Genomic DNA, 21184 nt, shown 5'->3' with positions numbered 1-21184 from the left:
TTTAATATTTCTGCAGCTCAAAGGGACTGTAAGCGTAATTTCAAGTGAACTTCCATCTAAAGCGGGATATCCCTAATTCTCAACTGTACCCTTTAAACTTTAGACTGATCAGGGATGTGGGATGACAAACTTTTCCTTATTTATATCTACAGAATTAAACGCTGGGCCTGCAAGCTGTTAAATATTTATGAAATATTAATATTTACTTTCTACAATTATTCACAATCGTATTCCTCAAAACTGCGTTGGACAAATTTTCTAAATTTTCCAGGAAAAAATGTGACGTCATCCGCGTTGAGTTCACACAGCACGCTTGTGTACACTCAACATCCCTTTTGAAATGGAAGGTTACTTGAAATCACGGTTAAAGTCCCTTTAAGAAAAGATTCTTAAATGTAGCATAGAAAAACTCAAATAATAATATATAAAATTTAAAGAAAAAACAGTAAACATGTTTATTAACAAAACAAATTCACAAAAACTCTTAAATCACATAATTACGACAAAATGTCAATAATTTGCAATTCGAATTTTTACATTCTTTTAAATATTATTTTCTCAAGGGAGGGGGGGGGGGGGGTTAAACGAATAAAATATTCTTATATTTCAATAAAATAATGAAATTTCGTTAATATCATGTGAAGAATGCACTCATTAGATAAGTGTTTATTTAACGGGAAAAAAATTATTCCGTTTTTTTTTCGGCTGAAATTGTGAGAAACTCAAAATCTAATTTTTAATATTTTCAAAAAACGAAGAAAAATCATCCTGTCCAAAACTGATCCCTGACCCCCATAAGGTAATACGAAATTTTCTACTTTTAGAACTGGATAGTGGATACCAAGATTTTTAAATACTCATTTATATTAACATTTAACTTTGGTATAAATTTAACTAAAACTATATAATACATGTTCAGATTGTTCAATATCAGATCAAATTACAGATTATTTAAGAATAGGAAAGTTCTTCTTGCTCCAACAAAAACATTTAAACCTGAAAAAAACATTTGATAAAAAAATATTGAAATAAACCAGTAAACAAACGCTCTATGATAGTTGACAATGCGTTTTGAGATTAAAACAATAATTAAAAATACTATCAATATTTAGTAACAATAAGAATAAAAAATATTAATCTTTTAGATGATTTAAGAACTGCGATTGTTAACATAAATCAACACTTTATTTATGCATTAAAACACCTCATCGTAAAAAACGCATTTTGAAATTTTATATTTTTATTTATCATTAAAACAAATGTTACTGACTGAACTGAAGGAAATGCAGTCTACAATGTGTATTGTGTACAGAATATCTAAACCTGAATTTACAGTTGTTTGAAATTATGTCAAAGAGATATAAAATTTTATTTCGAAAAAAGTGGGCAATAAGAATTTTCTATTATGTTTGTGAAAAAATAAAGAAAACAAACTTTTCGAGATTAATTTTGAATCTTAAATCTTTTTTTCTTTGTTATGGTATGAATAAATCCAATAGATCGTGAAAGTAAATATCAAATAAATTGTTTTTCGAAGAAAGAGAAGAAATCTAATGTTTCTCTTAAAACCATATAATATATATATATTTACTAAATAGATCGTCTTAGAACTGGAAGAAGTTGAAGTTTTCAGAAAAAAAATTCCAATCCAATCATTTAATTCAATCCAAGAACAAAAGTTCAAAAAACAAACAAAAAAAACTGGGGTGTATCTAGTAAACCTTGTATTCTAAGGGTGTATCCAGTATACCTTGTATTCTAAGTGTGTATCCAGTATACCTTGTATCCTGAAGGTGTATCCAATAAACCTTGTAGCCTGAGGTTTGCATAAAGGTGTATCCAGTATACCTTGTATCATGAGGGTGTATCCTGTATACCTTGTATCCTTAGGTTTGCATAAAGGTATATCCAGTAAACCTTGTATCCTGAGGGTGTATCCTGTATACCTTGTATCCTTAGGTTTGCATAAAGGTATATCCAGTAAACCTTGTATCCTGAGGGTGTACCCAGTATACCTAGGGTGTATCCTGAGGGCTGCATAAAGGTGTATTCAGTATACCTGAGGTGTATTCTGAGGGCTGCGTAAAGATGTACCCAGTATAACTGGGATGTATCCTAAGAGCTGCGTAAAGGTGAATCCAGTATAATTGGGATGTATCCTAAGGGCTGCAAAAAGGTGTATATCAGTATACCTGAGGTGTATCCTGAGGTCTGCATTAGGGTGTATCCAGTATAACTGGAATGTATCCAAGGGCTACATAAAGGTGTATCCAGTATACCTGGGGTGTATCCTGAGGGCTGCATAAAGGTGTATCCAGTATACCTGGGGTGTATCCTGAGGGCTGCATAAAGGTGTATCCAGTATACCTGGGGTGTATCCTGAGGGCTGCATAAAGGTGTATCCAGTATACCTGGGGTGTATCCTGAGGGCTGCATAAAGGTGTATCCAGTATACCTGGGGTGTATCCTGAGGGCTGCATAAAGGTGTATCCAGACAGAAGTTAAAGGAAAGAGAGAGCGGAAAAACTGTCTGCACTGGATCCAGTAGAAGAACTTCAACTAATCAAAATACAAGAAATTGAATGAAAAGATGAGACTTTAATGACAAACCATAAAATTATTCAAAAACCGAAATGATGAGACTATGAGTTAAGTAAGTGTAGACATAGACCTATAAAAAACTGTGTAGTTTCTGGTAGGTTACCATGTATAACAAATTACAAGTATCACAATATTTCTAAATATTTCTAAAAAACAAAATTTAGAATGATAAACTAAAAAGTATGCAAAATACCTGTTTGATTAAGAGCTAGGGTTGTTTGCTTGATTTTACTGGTCTCCTCATATATTCTTTGTTTCTGATCATTCAAGCTCAGTACAGTTACTCTACAATATAGATCAGTACAGTACAATAAGGTATATGACAGTACAGTGTAGTACAACAAAACTTCCCGCGTATATTCTCCGTTTCCGATCATTTGAGCCCAGTACACTTACTCTACAATATAGATCAGTAAAGTACAATAAGGTAAATGACAGTGAAGTACAGTACAGTACAGTACATTACAGTACAATAAAACTTCCCTCATGTATTCTCTGTTTCTGAATATTTAAGCTCAATACAACTACTCTACAATATAGATTAGTACAGTACAATAAGGTACATGACACTGTAGTACAGTACAGTACACAACAGTACAGTACAGCACAGTACAATAAAACTTCACATATATTCTCTGTTTCTGATCATTCAAGCTCAGTACAGTTACTCTACAATGTTGTACAGTACAGTAAATGCAGTACAAATCAAATAAAATTGAATCATATAAAATCAGGCTCTTAGGGACGCCTTACTACCACATTTACAATCTTGAAATGACTACAATACGGTAGGGTACATGACAGTATAGTACAGTACATAAGGTATAGTACTGTAAAATAATACTCTTCTCATGTATTCTTTGTTTATGATCATTCAAACTCAGTACAATATAGATAATTAGAGATTAGAATATTACAGTACAGTACAGTACAGTACAGTACAGTACAGTACAGAATAGTATAGTACAGAATAGTACAGTAAAGTACAGTACAGTACAGTACAGTAAAATACAATCCAGTTCAGTGAAGTACCAAATATTGTAGTTCAGTTAGGTACTGTGCAGTACAGTACAGAAATTATATTAGAGTACTATAAACCTTCTCTCATATATGGAAACTCCGCACACTTGAGCTAGTATATAATAAATATTTACCTGTAGGATATATTTCTTGATCCATGATTTGAAAGCAAAGCTTCATGATCCGACAATCCGCTTCTGTAAACCAAAGACGGAAAAAAGTTGTCAAATATGCAAATACTTGCAGTAGTAATATTCAGTTTATTTCAAGAACCGGGCCGAATATTGACCAGCTAGGGCAAGCAGTACAGTACAATTAAAGACTATGTAAGGCAAACCGGGACGGTACGCCAAATGAATGATCCCCTTTTAATAAAAAATGTTAAATAATTATTATTAAGAATTTAGAAAATCTTTCACACTGCGTATAATTAACCCATAAGACACTATTTGCTTTATTGCTAAGTTCGAAGATAAAAGAAATTTATAAATACTCGAACCAGAAATCTAATTTATGAATACTCGAACCAGAAATCTAATTTATAAATACTCGAACCAGAAATCTAATTTATAAATACTCGAACCAGAAATCTAATTTAGATGATTTGACCGGATTATGCCCGGTTTAAACTAGTCCGGTCGGTTTAGTAAAGAAAAAATTAAAGTTTACTAAATTATGAGATTTTTGACAACATTCCTTTTTAAAGTGAGTCTGTAGTTTTCATATGTTATGATGAGATCCATTCCACTGTTGAAACCTAAACAATCAAATCAAATCAAATCAAATCAAATCAAATCAAATCAAATCAAATCAAATCAAATCAAATTCAGAGTCTTAGGGATCGAATTTCTTTCTAACAACCATTCCCCAAAATCAAGTGACTATACTTATCAGCATTGAAACATTTTGTATATTTTCTCGTTTTTAAAGTTTAATTTGTCGTTAATATACAACACGTTGAGAATAAGAACGAGGGGAAGATTAAAGGACGACCTGCCTGTCCCCTGGGAGTATTAAAGACGACCTACCTATTCCCCGGGAGGATTATAGACGACCTCCATGTCACCTGGGAAAATTAATGATGACCTACCTGTCCATCTCCACATGTGTTGACCGTCAACCTGCAGTATCCGCCCACACCTAATATTAAAAAAAAAATATTATTTTCATTTTGATGAATGAAAATTTTCCATGGGGAATATATTTTAAGTAGAAGATGGGAGGGGGGGAGGGAAATAAAAAACTGACACATTTTTCCATTCTTTCTGATACTTTAGTCCAAAAATAATTTTTTTTGACGCTTTGTGCAATGTGCATAGATAAGTTATACCTGAGGAAGAAACTGATTTTAAGGATCAATAATAAATATACCTATAGCATTCACGGTTAAACGTTTCTTCGCTTAAGTTAGATGGACCCTTATCAATACCTGAATAGTATCATTATCATAATCTTTGTTGTATTATTGAATTAACTGTCAATACGTTCAATTTAAATTTCCTCGCAAAAATTTATCTATTTCTCGAAAATTAAAAATTTCTGCGAAAACCTAATTCATGGAATTAAGAAAACACATAAAAATTTACCCTTGAAAATATCAACCCTGGCAGTAATCCAGGTAAATGAAAATACAACGATATCAAAATGATGATTCAAGGAAATCTGATATTGTTGATAAAACTGGGAATTCTGGATTTAATATAAATTATTTTGAACATTGACAATAAGAGAATAATGTAAATGAATGACAATGAAAAAGTAGCATCAAATATACAATTCTAAAGCATCTTATGAGAAAATGTAGCAACAAGTAAACACGAAGTTGTCTAATGAAAAAGTAGCAAAGACCTTTATGGAGTTGCATGTCTTATTCACAACAGTAGCCTTTTGTCTGTTCAAGGGTGAATGAAATATACATTTTTTGTTACCGAAAATTCATTATTTTCAATTGTGGTTTCTCTTCTCAGGAAATTATCCAAAAAACAAATCGAGAATTTCCCTCATTTTTAATCCGATTAAAGTTTTAATAGGTACCATCTTGAATCGGACATGAACCATAGAATTTAATAATTTAAAAACATCTGCAAGGAAAATAATAGTAACCGACATCTTATTCTCATCATATTCTTAACAATGACATCCATCTTGTGTAGAAAATATTACTAACCTGAATCTATTCTTAGCAATGACATCCATCTTGTGTAGAAAACACTGGATAACCACGAATTCGGGATTATCCTGAGAATTGAGAAACGTTATATTTAATCCTAAGGTCGAAGCATTTGAATAAGATGGCGCTAATCTAAACGAATGAACTAGATATGAACTGCTGCAACTTTAAACGTGAAAGGTAAGTGCTTAATCCCACAAGTTGACGACATGGCTCAAATATCATTTGTTCCACTTAAAATTGTATTAAATGTTTTAAGATTTAAGCCGGCGCTCAATTAAAACAGGATTTTTCTGCGAATTTGAGACGCGGCTCAAATTGATTAAATTCAGACTCAGTTGGTTCGTTTTTGCCAATATTTCCTTTCAAGGTCAAAATAAAACACATAGTGTAAGAAAAGAAAATGTTTATAAATTTATTTATTCTAAACTTTGTTGTTGCAAAGTAACATTTAGACCTTGACAGAAAAAAAATTCAAACGATACGAAAAAATCCCAAAACGATGCAAAAGCAAAAATTATAACGATCGTTTTTCAATTTTTATTTTTGGATGAAGATATTGGAAAGTTTAAGAAAAGCAAACTTCAGCAGAATACAGGTTTCAAATCTTGGATATTTTTTCAAGGAAACAAAGCGATTAAAAATAAATTTTGTTTTCTTCTGCTGATTCCTCTGACCCTTTAAATCCTACAAAACCTTGTTTTCTAATTCAAGTTTGTAAACGAAAAAACGAATAAATAAATGAATTTATAAATACCTATCTGATACTAGACTTTCTAAATCAAGATGATGGTTAATCATATGAACAATCCTCATATTCCTAAACATCACAAAAAGTACTTAAAAAATATTATTTGATGAAACATGTTTTTGGAAATGCAATTTATTGTAATTGTAAGTTTAAGCAAGGATGTCAACGCCAAAATGTGTAATATTAAACGAACCCGTGCTTAGGATCCAATTAATTTTGATGCGGATCCGGATCCTGGATCCGCACTGGAAAAAAATGGATCTGGATCCAGGTTACTTCTTACAAGATTTAGTGAATTTTTTAACAAAGCAAAAATTTTCAATTTTGTCTAATTTTTTTTGCTCATTTTTGTTTATATATTTTAATATGGTTTATATGTTTATATATTTTTTGTTAAATGTTTATATTTCTCTTTTATTAATAGTTCAGATTTTGGTTTAGAGAGTAAAAAAGTTTTTTTGCAGTTGCAGTTAGTTGATATTTTGCCCCTTGGCTCCAAATCCGTGGATCCGCATATTTTTGCGGATCAGGATCCAGACCCAGAAAGCAAAAATCTTGCGGATCCAACGGGATCCTAAGCACTGAAAGGAACTATATCCCCATGTGAATCAGAATTTCCCTCTCAAATGAGACTTCACTCAAATCCCAGTTCCTGTAAATCTGTATTGTACCTGAAAACTGCTAGGTATGGTTTGGCGGATTCAGAGTCCAGAAAATACTCGGTTCTGCCGTTCTTGTACCTGAAAACTGCTAGGTATGGTTTGGCGGATTCAGAGTCCAGAAAATACTCGGTTCTGCCGTTCTTGTACCTGAAAACTGCTAGGTATGGTTTGGCGGATTCAGAGTCCAGAAAATACTCGGTTCTGCCGTTCTTCCCACTTGTCGCCATCGACCGAAAATATTTATGGGACTCATTTACGCTCTCCTGAACAGATACAAAGTTACCCACAAAGAATGAGACTTCAGAGACGACTGTACCGAATGAAAACTATCTGTTTCCTAAACATTTATGATTCTTTTAAACTGTAAACTGGTTTCTTTCTTTGCGAAATCATTAAAAGGTCATACAAAGACCATCCAAAGAACATCTGTAATTCCACCTTTGAATCGTCATAGTTAAAGAGTTTCAGGTCGTCTTTACAAGCATAAGTTTTGTGGGTCCCTCTGTGTAAAAAAATATATTTTCCCCTCTCATTTCTAAGAAGTTAAAAAGATCTTTCAAAAATGTCATTTAACGAATTTTAAAATTGAACAATTTCTTAAAATAAAACGTGTTGAACTGCAGAGTTCAATAAGGATGTGAAGGAAAGGTCCCAAACCACAATTTTAATTAAGTTTATCATGAGTGTATTTATCGTGAAAATTAAAAGATTTGACCAGAAAAATCCGCGAAAATGTGATTTAATTGGAGAAATATGAAAACATGGCAACTTGAAAATCAACAGTTGAAAGCTTAAATTGTTTTTAAAAAAGGGAGGCGCCCTAAAAGCCTTGTAAATTAAAGATATTCATCATCTAATATTAAGATAGACGTGACATTAAATTAAAAAGATGATCATCTGGTTCTTCAGCTTTTTTTTGGAGAGGGTACTTATGTCTATCAAAAAAAAAACGTTCTGAAGGGCTGGGATTTGTTTACTAAGGATATAAAGTGAGAATATTCTAGACAAATAATGTACAATGTACATAATTACCCTAGGTTCAGTATCACAGGCAGGATGGAGCTTCAGGTAAACCCAGAGTCGGAGCAGTACATATACAGAGAACTCTGTACAGTGTACATAATAAACACAATGATAATAATAATTAGAATAAAAGTAATAATAATGATCCCTTGATAAAGAGAAGTACATAGACAAAAACTCGTAACAGAGGAGTAAATCTAGACAGAGAACTCTTGACATAGAGGAATAGAGACAGAGAACTCATGACATAGAGGAGTAGAGACAGAGAACTCTTGACATAGAGTAGAGACAGAGAACTCTTGACATAGAGAAGTAGAGATAGAACTCTTGACATAGGAGTAATGGTAAAACAATTTCTTAATAGCGAGATTACAAAGAGCGAGACTAAGTACATAGACAGAGAAATCTTTACATCAAAGGTATGCATTTTCTTTTCCCACCCTTTATAAATCCTCATCCCCAAATGTTAAAATTATTTGCAAATTTTTGTACGGTTTTATTTTCTGAATTGGTGGAAATAAATGATTTTTTGTGTAAAAAGTATCAAACAGATAAAAATACTTGTCTTTTGATGTTTAAATTTTTTATTTCCCCCAACGCTTCAAAAATCATGCAATTCTTGAATATATACACACATATATATATATAGCACTGCTTTACATAGAAGAGAGGCAAGAGTAAGTAAAAAATATCTAATAAATATTAGTATATTTTACCAGTTTGTATAACAAAAAGATGAGGAGATCCAATTAACTGCCCCATCAGACTGGGGGGGATTTCTCGTAATCTAATAACAATATCAATAATAAAAATATATTAGTTTGGTGAATTAATGTTTTTAATCTGAAACAATATTTTTTTGATATTAATCTTTTTTTAGTTCTAACCTGAGAGGATTATCAGGCATAATACTAAGAAGGTTTGCGAGCAGCCAGTTTATACAGGACTTTGTCAGCTCTACACATCCATACCTTACACTAAACATAGGACTTAATCAGCTCTACATATCCATACCTTACACTAAACATAGGACTTAATCAGCTCTACATATCCATACCTTACACTAAACATAGGACTTAGTCAGCTGTAAACATCCATACCTTACACTAAACATAGGACTTAATCAGCTCTACATATCCATACATTATACTAAACATAGGACTTAGTCAGCTGTAAACATCCATACCTTACACTAAACATAGGACTTAGTCAGCTGTACACATCCATACCTTACACTAAACATAGGACTTACTCAGCTGTACACATTCATACCCTACACTAAACATAGGACTTAGTCAGCTGTAAACATCCATACCTTACACTAAACATAGGACTTAGTCAGCTGTACACATCCATACCTTACACTAAACATAGGACTTACTCAGCTGTACACATTCATACCCTACACTAAACATAGGACTTAGTCAGCTGTGAACATACATACCTTACACTAAACATAGGACTTAGTCAACTCTACACATTCATACCTTACACTAAACATAGGACTTAATCAGCTCTACATATCCATACATTACACTAAACATAGGACTTAGTCAACTGTAAACATCCATACCTTACACTACACATAGGACTTAGTCAGCTGTACACATCCATACCTTACACTAAACATAGGACTTACTCAGCTGTACACATTCATACCCTACACTAAACATAGGACTTAGTCAGCTGTAAACATCCATACCTTACACTAAACATAGGACTTACTCAGCTGTACACATTCATACCCTACACTAAACATAGGACTTAGTCAGCTGTAAACATCCATACCTTACACTAAACATAGGACTTAGTCAACTCTACACATTCATACCTTACACTAAACATAGGACTTAGTCAGCTCTACACACACACATCCCTTACACTAAACATAGGACTTAGTCAGCTGTACACATTCATACCCTACACTAAACATAGGAATTAGTCAGCTGTACACATTCATACCCTACACTAAACATAGGACTTAGTCAGCTCTACACATCCATACCTTACACTAAACATAGGACTTAGTTAGATCTAAACATCCATAACTTACACTAAACATAGGACTTAGTTAGCTCTAAACATCCATACCTTACAATAAACATACAGGGTGGCCAAAACTTTTTTTAACAAATCCGTACAAAAATCCGTACATTTTCAGAAGAAATCCGTACAATCCGTACAATTTTCGAAAAAAAATCCGTACAATCCGGTTGTAATATCTGAATNNNNAACTTACACTAAACATAGGACTTAGTTAGCTCTAAACATCCATAACTTACACTAAACATAGGACTTAGTTAGCTCTAAACATCAATACGTTTCATTTCTAAAAGGTTTGTATTGCAGGTGGGGTCAATGTTTTAATTTGTTTACCTGCTGTCATGGTATTGAACAACGGTTTGTATGTTAATTGTCTCATCCATAATAACTGAAATAATGATAATATGATTGTTTCCATTTTAACTGAAATAATAATAATAATATTAATTGTTTCCATTATTACTATCAAAATAATAAAAATATTGATAATCCCTATACATATAAAGCACTGACCTATACATTGTGAGATAAGACCATCTAGTTGGAAGAGAGATGCTGCAGCTAGAACAGAAACGACATCACTGGGTTCTATTGTTACATCATCCTTTAATAAAGACCAATTTTCTGATAACCTTCTTCAAAACAATATTTTACCTGACGTGGACCCCCCCCCCCTAAATGCGGAGTCACCTCTTCATTTTTTGATCAATCTTAATGAAAGTTTGCACATGGGAATTCATTCGTGTTCCATTTTAGTAGATGGATCAATAAAACTACCCTAAAGAATTATCCAATGGATCGATAAAACTACCATATATAATGATTAAATGAATAAATAAACCTATCCTATACAATGATCAAATGGATCAATAAACCTACCCTATACAATGATCAAATCCATTGGATCAATAAATAACCCTATTGAATACTCCAATGGATCAATAAACCAACCCTATTGAATACTCCAATGGATCAATAAAGCAACCTATTGAATACTCCAATGGATTAATAAACCAACCCTATTGAATACTCCAATGGATCAATAAAGCAACCTATTGAATACTCCAATGGATTAATAAACCTACCCTATAGAATGATCCTATGAATTAATAAAGCTACCCTATTGAATACTCCAATGGATTAATAAACCAACCCTATTGAATACTCCAATGGATCAATAAAGCAACCTATTGAATACTCCAATGGATTAATAAATCTACCCTATAGAATGATCCTATGAATTAATAAACCTACCCTATTGAATACTCCAATGGATTAATAAACCTACCCTATAGAATGATCCTATGAATTAATAAACCTACCCTATTGAATACTCCAATAGATTAATAAACCTACCCTATAGAATGATCCCAGTGTGATATGAAGAGAATTAATATTAATATTAGGATCATCTATCTGAATGTTGATTGTCTCTTTAGAACCATCCGTCCATCTAAATGCGGAAAAAATCATTGAAAAACCCAGTCATTTCTGCATGGAACTACCAGCTGATCGATCATTTTTTTCAAAACAATATCAAAGATATCGGTTTCTGTTTATAGTATTAAAATTCGTTTTATTGCACTTGTATAAAGGATGAAAATTCAAAAGCGACAAATTTTTTGGTTAATACTTTAAGAAAGGCGCTTAATAAAGATTGATGTATAGTACACTTTCAAGATAGTTGTATAATACACTTTCAAGATTGATGTATAGTAAACTTTCAAGATAGATGTACTGTATAGTACACTTTCAAGACAGATGAACAGTTCACTTTCAAGATAGATGAATAGTACACTTCCAAGATTGATGTATAGTACACTTTCAAGATTGATGTATAGTTCACTTTCAAGATTGATGTATAGTAAACTTTTAAGATTGATGTATAGTACACTTTCAAGATTGATGTATAGTACACTTTCAACATAAATGTAAAGCACACTTTCAAGATTGATGTATAGCACACTTTCAAGATTGATGTATAGTACACTTTCAAGATTGATGTATAGTACACTTTCAACATAGATGTATAGCACACTTTCAAGATAGATGTTTAGTACACTTTCAAGATTGATGTATAGTACACTTTCAAGATTGATGTATAGTACACTTTCAAGATAGATGTATAGTACACTTTCAACATAGATGTATAGTACACTTCCAAGATAAGATGTATAGTACACTTTCAAGAAAGATGTATAGTACACTCTCAAGATTGATGTATACTGTATGGTACACTTTCAAGATAAATGTATTGTACACTTTCAAGATAGATGTATAGTACACATTCAAGATTGATGTTTAGTTCACTTTCAGGATTGATGTGTATAGTACACTTTCAAGATTGATGTATAGTACACATTCCAAGATTTATGTATAGTTCAATTACAAGATAGATGAATAGTATGGATGTATAGTTCACTTTCAAGATTGATGCATAGTACACTTTCAAGATAGATGTATAGCACACTTCCAAGATTGATGTATAGTACACTTCCAAGATAGATGTATAGTACACTTTCAAGATAGATGTATAGTACACTTTCAAGATAGATGTAAAGTTCACTTTCAGGATTGATGTATATAAAACTTTCAAGATAGATGAAAAGTACACTTTCAAGATTGATGTACAGAACACTTTCAGGATTCTGTATTGTACACTTTAAAAATTCTGTATTGTACACTTTAAAGTTTTATGTATAGTAAACTGTAGAGTAAGATTTACAATAAACTTCAAAGTTTGCTGTATGGTACACTGTATAGTTTAATGCAAAGTATTAGTACACTGTAAAGTTTGATGTGTAACACTTTAAAGTACAGTACAATGTAAATTTTAATGTATAGTACACTGTAAAGTACTGTTAAATAATGTATTGTACTGTACAAAAATGTATTGTACTGTACAATAATGTATTTTACTGTACAATAATGTATTTCACTGAACAATAATGTACTACAGTATACAATAATGTACTATACTGTACAATAATGTAAAGAACCTAATCTACATACTAACCTTCCCGAGAACATGGATGCAAAGTATGCAGACTGAAAGTGCAGGATCAAATCATTTTGATTGAAAAACTGACAAAAATAGAAAATTTGGAGAAATATCTTCTCTTCTTAGAATCGGGACAGAATCATTAACATATTAATGGATACGTTGAACATTGTTAACGAATTTGAAAAGCAGCCTAGGTTGTCGTCTTCCATCAACAATCAATAAATACAAAGAGTACAGAGTAGAGAATTACACGCAGTACCTCTGCGCAAGCTTTACTTACATTGTGGCGTCATTATCATCGTGGTATCAGACAAATACAGCCGCCCACCCTCCTCCCATTCTCTATGTCTATCATTCAGAAGAGGGTTTAACACCCTCTCTTTTCTATGGGTCCTGAAGGGAGCTGCCAACCGGGCCAGTCAACCCAACTGACCGGCCACAGATGGTCACTTAAGGTAAAAGTCATAAAGGTTGACCGAATCAGCCAGCAAGCTTTGAAAGTAGAATACTTCCAGGCAGGCGCGGCTGACAAAGCAGCCACAGCTTGCTAACATCTACTTTTTTACTCTACAGAGGTTTGGTCCATCACCATCGCCGAATTTTCAGTATAGATTACAGGAGGACCTTACAAGTTCCGGAGTAGGATTACCCTTCTTAGTTAGCCAGAATTGTCACATACAGGCTTATGAGAAAAGAGGGCAGAGTACAAGAACCTTTTACTTAAGGAAGACGAAAAAAATGTAGAGCTTTTTCAAAGATGTAATATTCAGACTTTAAAAGTGGAAAAAGGAATTATATAGATTTTTAAAATTAAATGAAAGTGTAGTAAATCAATAATTGAATACATTTATTTTATGAATTATATATTTAATTAAAAAAATGAATGAATTACAAGTGAAAGTATATGAATGGTGAATGACAATCGAAGAAATTAATATCAAGAAATTAGATAACGAATTCATATCATATCATATCAAGCAGCTAGGGAGGTGTCCAAAAGCTCCTTGACTAAACGATTCATGAAAGATGAGAAAAGATCGAATTGCAAATGTAACGTAAATGAATAAGTAAAAAAATAACTGAAAAATGAATGTTAAGTGAAGGTTAAACTCTGAATAGGTGAATGAATGAATGAATGAATGGATGAGTTTATAAAAGAAAGGATGAAAGGGAGGAAGGATGAATGAATGAATGAATGATTGATCTTGTGCCTGACAGAGGTAGAGTTTGTGAAGCTTCCATGATGTTCCCAAAGCAGTCAGTGTGACGTCACTATCCTTGCCATCCTAGATAGTTATAGTTACAGTCCTATCCTTCCCATCCTAAATAGTTATAGTTACAGTCCTATCCTTCTCATCCTAGATAGTTATAGTTACAGTCCTATCCTTCTCGTCCTAGATAGTTATAGTTATAGTTACAGTCCTATCCTTTCCATCCTAGATAGTTATAGTTACAGTCCTATCCTTCCCATCCTAGATAGTTATAGTTAAAGTCCTATCCTTCCCTTCCAAAAAAATGTTTTAGTTACAGTCCTATCCTTCTCATCCTAGATAGTTATAGTTACAGTCCTATCCTTCTCATCCTAGATAGTTATAGTTACAGTCAAAAAAATGTTTTAGTTACAGTCCTATCCTTCTCATCCTAGATAGTTATAGTTACAGTCCTATCCTTCTCATCCTAGATAGTTATAGTTACAGTCATATCCTTCCCATCCTAGATAGTTATAGTTACAGTCCTATCCTTCTCATCTTAGATAGTTATAGTTACTCCTATCCTTCTTATTCTAGATAGTTGTAGTTACAGTCCTATCCTTCTCATCCTAGATAGTTATAGTTACAGGCCTATCCTTCTCATCCTAGATAGTTATAGTTACAGTCATATCCTTCCCATCCTAGATAGTTATAGTTACAGTCCTATCCTTCTCATCTTAAGATAGTTATAGTTACAGTCCTATCCTTCTTATTCTAGATAGTTGTAGTTACAGTCCTATCCTTCTCATCCTAGATAGTTATGGTTACAGTCCTATCCTTCTCTTCCTAGATAGTTATAGTTACAGTCCTATCCTTCCCATCCTAGATAGTTATAGTCACAGTCCTATCCTTCTCATCCTAGATAGTTATAGTTAAAGTCCTATCCTTCCCATCCTAGATAATTATAGTCCTATCCTTCTCATCCTAGATAGTTAAAATTAACGTCCTATCCTTCTCATCCTAGATAGTTATAGGTTTAAGTCCTATCCTTCCCTTCCTAAATAGTTATAGTTACAGTCCTATCCTTCCCATCCTAGATAGTTATAGTTACAGTCCTATCTTTCTCATCCTAGATAGTTATAGTTACAGTCTTATCCTTCTCATCCTAGATAGTTATAGTTAAAGTCCTATACTTCTCATCCTAGATAGTTATAGTTACAGTCATATCCTTCTCATCCTAAATAGTTATAGTTGCAGTCCTATCCTTCTCATCCTAGATAGTTATAGTTACAGTCATATTCTTCCAATCTTAGATAGTTATAGTTACAGTCTTATCCTTTTCATCCTTGATAGTTATAGTTACAGTCCTATCAATTCCATCCTAGATAGTTTTATTTACACTTCTATCCTTTCCATCCTAAATAAACGAATAAACGCATAAACGCATAAACGAATAAATGAATAAATCAATAAATCTATGAATAAAATGAATGATAAGATGAATATAAATAACCTGGAAAAGATTATCAAATATATATTGTGAAGTAGTTTTTAATATTTTCTTCTTAGGAGTGGAGAGGAGTCGGTCTACTCAATATTCACAATAAATAAAAAAATATTTGGAAATTTTAAAATATTTGTTAAAGAATTTTACAGTTTCAATATTTTTTACCCATCCATGCAAATTGATTTCGAAACCTTTGGAGAAATAAAACATCCAAACCATTAAAGTTTCTCAAAAATATAAACTTAAAAAACATGAAAAATTACTTATTTCAATGATTGATGTGAATTGTTCCTAATTCTTCTTTTTCAATATCCTCAGAACGTTTCCTTTTCCTTTTTCTTACTTCTACTGGGATTAAGTAAAATAAAAAAGTAAAAAATACTCTTTTGCAAAGAAAATATTTTAGGAACGATTTAAGACTTTTTAATGATGGGGGNGGGGGGGGAGTCTTTTTGTTGTGAGCTATATTTAATTACAGTTGGCTCCAAATTTTAGGTATTTTACTTTCCTCTAAATTGAATATCCTCTAACTCTGAACTTTCACCAACTCCCCTAGTAAAAAATTAATAAAAAATATAATTTAAATAATTTTCATCCCAACAGATTTCCCAAGAGATTGGATGTTAAAACGAGTGAAGGTAAGGTAAGATAAAGTTTATTGCTAAAAATACACAGACAGTTATAATGTTACAGGCAAAAATCTATTGACTATAGTTTAAAATTTGCCAAACCAGAGGCCGAATTTAAAGATTTTGAGCCGCGGCTTAAATATGGTTGGTTCCACTTAAAATTGTATTCAATTTTTCAACATTTAAGCCGGCGCTCAATTAACACTTGTTTTGGGGGGATTTGGAACTCAGATTAAATTTATTAAATTCGGACAATGAAAATACAATTAGCATAAATTTGCAAGTTATGGTAACACCTGACAGCCCTTTATTCACCTTAGTTCACCAGGCGAGGGTTGAACTGGTTTACTCGTTAGTCCTCCCATTCTTTCTGAAACTCTTCAATAGCTAAAAAATAAACATATATTTACAAACAATTAGCGAAAAAAAATAGATTTAATAACGATAAAAAAGGAGAAAGAACACAATAGAAAATTACAAGACAAATTTAAGGATTTGAATTTTTTTAACATTCACTTGATATTTTTTGCTTTTAACTATCTTTTTGAACTATTTAATTTTCCTGAAATATCTTCTGCTGGATTGGACAGGTTAGACGTTTTAACTTAAGAAAATATATTTGTACATTTATGCATATTTAACTTTTTTATATTGCAAACTTTAGGTTTTGGTTTTATTTTTTAACATGAGAAATATTAATTTCAACAAACGACATAAATTGATGTATTTTAAGAGTTTCAACATTTTTTGCAATCAAATCAAATCAAACTAATTATATTAGAACTACAATTTTATTAATAGAGAGATTGCTTCGAAGCATCAATTGGTTTGATTTAAAAATTATATCTTAGTTTTATTCATAAATTTATTATCAGAAGAATGCTTAAAGGGACTGTGTGCAGACGTAATATTAAAACGACCCTCCATTTTTAGATTGGCCTTCCGATTGAAAACGGTAGCCATAGATGCTTTGCCTGGTCAGGAATAAATAAGATATCACACGGGTTTCTTTTAAAAAATTTAATAAATTTATTGTAGCTTCTTTGTAAAAGGAACTTTCGGTTTTATGCTACAGAAACAAAGAAGTCACTTAACAGAATTTAACACATACAAGAAAAACGACGACAGCTTCCAGATTATTAATCAGATAGCGTGTTAAATGTTACCGATGTGAATCGGACATGGCCCTCATTTAATAGAGGAGGAGTACTTGAAATTACAAACACAGTCTCTTTAAAACATTTAATAAGTAAAAAAATTAAACATATGCAATTTTCTCTTTACATTTTTTAAAAGGGCAAAATCGTTAAAGTGAATATTTTTAAATTTTAATTGCTACTCAGTCACTTTCCACAATTTTCAAGAAGTATATAAATATTTTGAATTGAAAAAGTTTAAGTTCGCCCTTTACTAATAAATAACATTCAATATCATGATTTATAAGTTACATTAGTTTTCTGCTTCAATATTTACAATAAAAAGCTCGTTTTTCTTCACAAATCAGTATTTTTACATTAATCAACAAACTCGTGGTTACATCAAGATATTTACAAGTTTACAAGTTATTAAAGTAATTTAAACTAAATGTAGCAAGCATTATCATTTCTTTGATCATTCTAAATTCGTAATATCTATAAATATAAGATGTTGAAGAACTAGAGAAGTCTGTGCTGGGTCAGCTGGTCGGTCAGTCTTATCTGCAATTTACAGGCGGGTAAATACCTCTGCAACAAAATGTCAGCAAATAATCGGAGGTCACGACTTTTTAGTGAAATAGCATGATCAACAAAGTTTAATCTCATTATCTCTGTAATAACTTAAAAATTTGGGAACTCAGTGCTGGATCACTTAAATTTTATTTATCCCTGTCGGCTATGACCATCATGGGATATCTTAGAAATTATTTAATACGTAGGGAGATACAGAAATTCACAATAAAAATTGACCTCTGGACTAAAAAGACGATTTTAAAAGAGGGGTTATCTATGATAAATCTAGGAAAACATTGTACATCCATTACACCGAAAAAATGTAATAAACATCAGCAACATCAACAAAAGTCCATAAAATATGGCACAGATAGTATTCAAGTCCATAAAATCTCTCACAAATAGTTTCTAGGTTTATGTAATCTGCCAAAAATAGTATCTAAGTCCGTAAAATCTCCCACAAGTAGTAAGAAAGTCCAAAAAACAACAAATAGTATCTTAGTCCATAAAATCTCCCACAAGTAGTATGAAAGTCCAAAAAACAACAAAAAATAGTATCTTAGTCCATAAAATCTCCCACAATGTGAGGTTGTTCACCTGACACAAAATCTTGAAATGAACCCCTAGAACGTACAATATCAGATTTGATCAAATATAAATAAAGGTTTAAATTGAAAACCAAGAGCTATGAATACCTTGTGAAGAAAGCAATGGATTCGTTCCGTTTCTTGTTTAACAGGGCAGCTAATGAACTGTCCTGAAATAAAAACTTGTTTTGACAACGGTGAAGTAATTTCTCTCTTCCTTTTCATTTTCTTATTCTAGTTTATCAAAACAGTTTATTCGCGCTTCCTTTATCCTCAGTCATTTTTAGCTAAACCACTTATTTTTCTAACTTTAATTCATGGCTCTTACATTTTATTTTTTTTGTTTTTCCTTTATACAAGTGTACAGTAGGACCCCCATAAATATGTGGAATAAGAAGACGAATTTAAGTAGTCCAATGGGATGATAACAGCAATTGCGCAGTGTAGGCAGACCCATTTCACTTAATAAGTAGATTTTTAGGCTTCTGGTAAAACAACAAAATAAAATTCACACAAGATTGCTTTTTCACAGTTTTATAGGTCCCTCTTTTTTAGGGCATGGATTTGCACTTAAAGAATACATATTTTTTATCAAACCAAACAGGCAAGACACAAATGTGCGGACTGCGTACTGAACGCATGGAACCGGAAAGGTGCGTCTTTATTCTAAAAATTTTTTATGATAAAAGTATTCGACTCAGTACTCGTTGGGGCCTGAAAAGGGGGGCATAGCCCCCCCCCCTCCATTAATTACGCCATTTAACCTACCTGTGGTAGAAGAGGTATATTTAGTATCTTCTCTATTGCTTGAATCCAACCCGATCTATCAGTTTCAGTCTCAGCAGAAAACTAAAAATATAATTATCATAACACCAGTGCTTGGGATAAATTTAGGTTTGAATTTTGAGAGCAAAACATTTTTGTTTGATACTTGATCCAACCTAAAAGAAATATCTAACTAAAATAAATAACTAACCTGAAAGAAATATCTAACCTAAAAGAAATATCTAACCTGAAAGAAATATCTAACCTGGAAAGCCCGGTCTGGTGTATGAAGAGTGAACCCGTATCCGCTCTCCCGAAACCCTAAAATGAATAAAAGTATAAAATAGATTTAGACATTTTTCTTAAACCAAGTGTTAAAAACCATTGGTTCAATCATCAGAAGTCAAATATTTACACAATTTTACAAAATACATAAAATCAAACATCAAATCATTAGCTTTTCTACAAGAAACTGTTAATTTTTTGTTAACAAGTAGTAAAGTTATATATCTGAGCATTTAAACAAGAGAACTGTTCTCACAAAGCAGAAAGTTGAGTTTATGCAGCCATGGTAACCAAACCATGGTAACCAAATATTTTGTCTCACTCGAAAAGTGTTTAATTGTGATAATTTACTACCCTGTTATCAACAGAAGAAATGCCAAAGTCACTTTAATAAAAGAAACTACTATAGAAAATAACAACAAATGATAAAAACAAAGCTTTTAACAGGAACCGTCCCCAAACGAACATGCCACTCTATGGGGCCGCTTGAAACAACGGCAAGTGTCCGTTAAAAGCATTTATAGCACTTAATACTAAGTACTTACAAAGGGAAATTTAAACTCTATTTCGTAATGTACTGTACTGTATTGTACTGAACTGACCTGGTACAAACCCCGGTACAACACTGTATCCAGAGGTAATATGTCCTAGAAAGATTTCACCCTAAAAAATAAAATTTGTTATGTATTAATTCTTTCAAAAAGAAAAATTATAAATGACAACTGAAGATTTAAAGAAAGCTGTTGTGAACAATTGATTTTAACACCCCTAAAAAATATATTTAAAGGGACTGTCACTGATATCGATAAACAAGGTTCTTATTTGTACCAATTTGTGTATGAACTGCCCATTTCAAACTGGGAAAAAATCTACCAATACATGGTAAAAGATGCAAAATCGAAAAAAACTTACCAATTTAGTGGGAATCTATCTGCATTTAAAATGAACTGTAAAAAAAACTCCATTCTTCTCTTATATCCCGCCCACCTCCCCCCAACGGGCGCATGTTAACTTGAGATAAGCAATATAATAAGATGTTTAAAGGGACTGTAAGCGTAATTTAAAGTGACCCTCCATGCAAAGATGGTAATGCCCGATATACAACGGTACTCTACAATTGTCTGGTTCAGAATGCCCGATATACAACGGTACTCTACAATTGTCTGGTTCAGAATAAAATATATTTGCATTTTTTTATTCATTTAAACTGTTTTTCATTTGTAGTCTCTTAATATAAG

General features: G+C 32.2%; 1 protein-coding gene across 2 annotated transcripts; it reads right to left on the bottom strand.

Annotated features, from left to right (window-relative positions):
• Nucleotides 1-440: 440 nt before the first annotated feature.
• On the bottom strand, nt 441-20644 carry LOC111715393 (protein germ cell-less). 2 transcript variants are annotated; one of them, XM_023490704.1, is made up of 24 exons: nt 20549-20644; nt 19927-19982; nt 19665-19745; nt 19005-19066; nt 16916-18297; nt 16480-16523; nt 16263-16319; nt 15978-16051; nt 14486-14560; nt 13287-13318; nt 11627-11723; nt 10784-10874; nt 10604-10658; nt 9115-9204; nt 8944-9014; nt 8237-8310; nt 7352-7467; nt 6549-6611; nt 5789-5859; nt 4993-5050; nt 4712-4761; nt 4318-4378; nt 3756-3818; nt 3111-3270 (listed from the first exon to the last, which is right to left on the bottom strand). In XM_023490704.1, the coding sequence occupies exons 5-24, from the start codon at nt 16963-16965 to the stop codon at nt 3126-3128; spliced, it is 1437 nt and encodes a 478-aa protein (XP_023346472.1). In that variant the 5' UTR covers nt 16966-18297; nt 19005-19066; nt 19665-19745; nt 19927-19982; nt 20549-20644; the 3' UTR covers nt 3111-3125. The 2 variants fall into 2 exon arrangements, with proteins under 2 accessions (XP_023346471.1, XP_023346472.1); XM_023490703.1 differs by lacking the exons at nt 3111-3270; nt 19005-19066; nt 19665-19745; nt 19927-19982; nt 20549-20644 and adding exons at nt 441-996; nt 2456-2559; nt 2795-2886 and having other exon boundaries at nt 16916-17021.
• Between the last annotated feature and the right edge of the window lie 540 nt (nt 20645-21184).

The sequence above is a fragment of the Eurytemora carolleeae genome, unplaced genomic scaffold (assembly GCF_000591075.1).
Source record: "Eurytemora carolleeae unplaced genomic scaffold, Eaff_2.0 scaffold1471, whole genome shotgun sequence".
In the NCBI taxonomy this organism is placed as follows: Eukaryota; Metazoa; Arthropoda; class Copepoda; order Calanoida; family Temoridae; genus Eurytemora; species Eurytemora carolleeae.
Note: the sequence above shows the minus strand (reverse complement) of the source record. Positions and strands in the feature narration are given on the sequence as shown.

Excerpts from the sequence above, each read along its gene's own strand:
- LOC111715393 (XM_023490703.1), bottom strand. The coding sequence starts at position 16,965 with ATGGGAGGACTAACGAGTAAACCAGTTCAACCCTCGCCTGGTGAACTA. Across the intron at positions 7,468-8,236 it reads CCTGTGATACTGAACCTAGG|GAGAGCGTAAATGAGTCCCA; the intron begins GTAATTATGTAC and ends GTATCTGTTCAG. Across the intron at positions 5,051-5,788 it reads ATTGCTAAGAATAGATTCAG|GTATTGATAAGGGTCCATCT; the intron begins GTTAGTAATATT and ends GATACTATTCAG.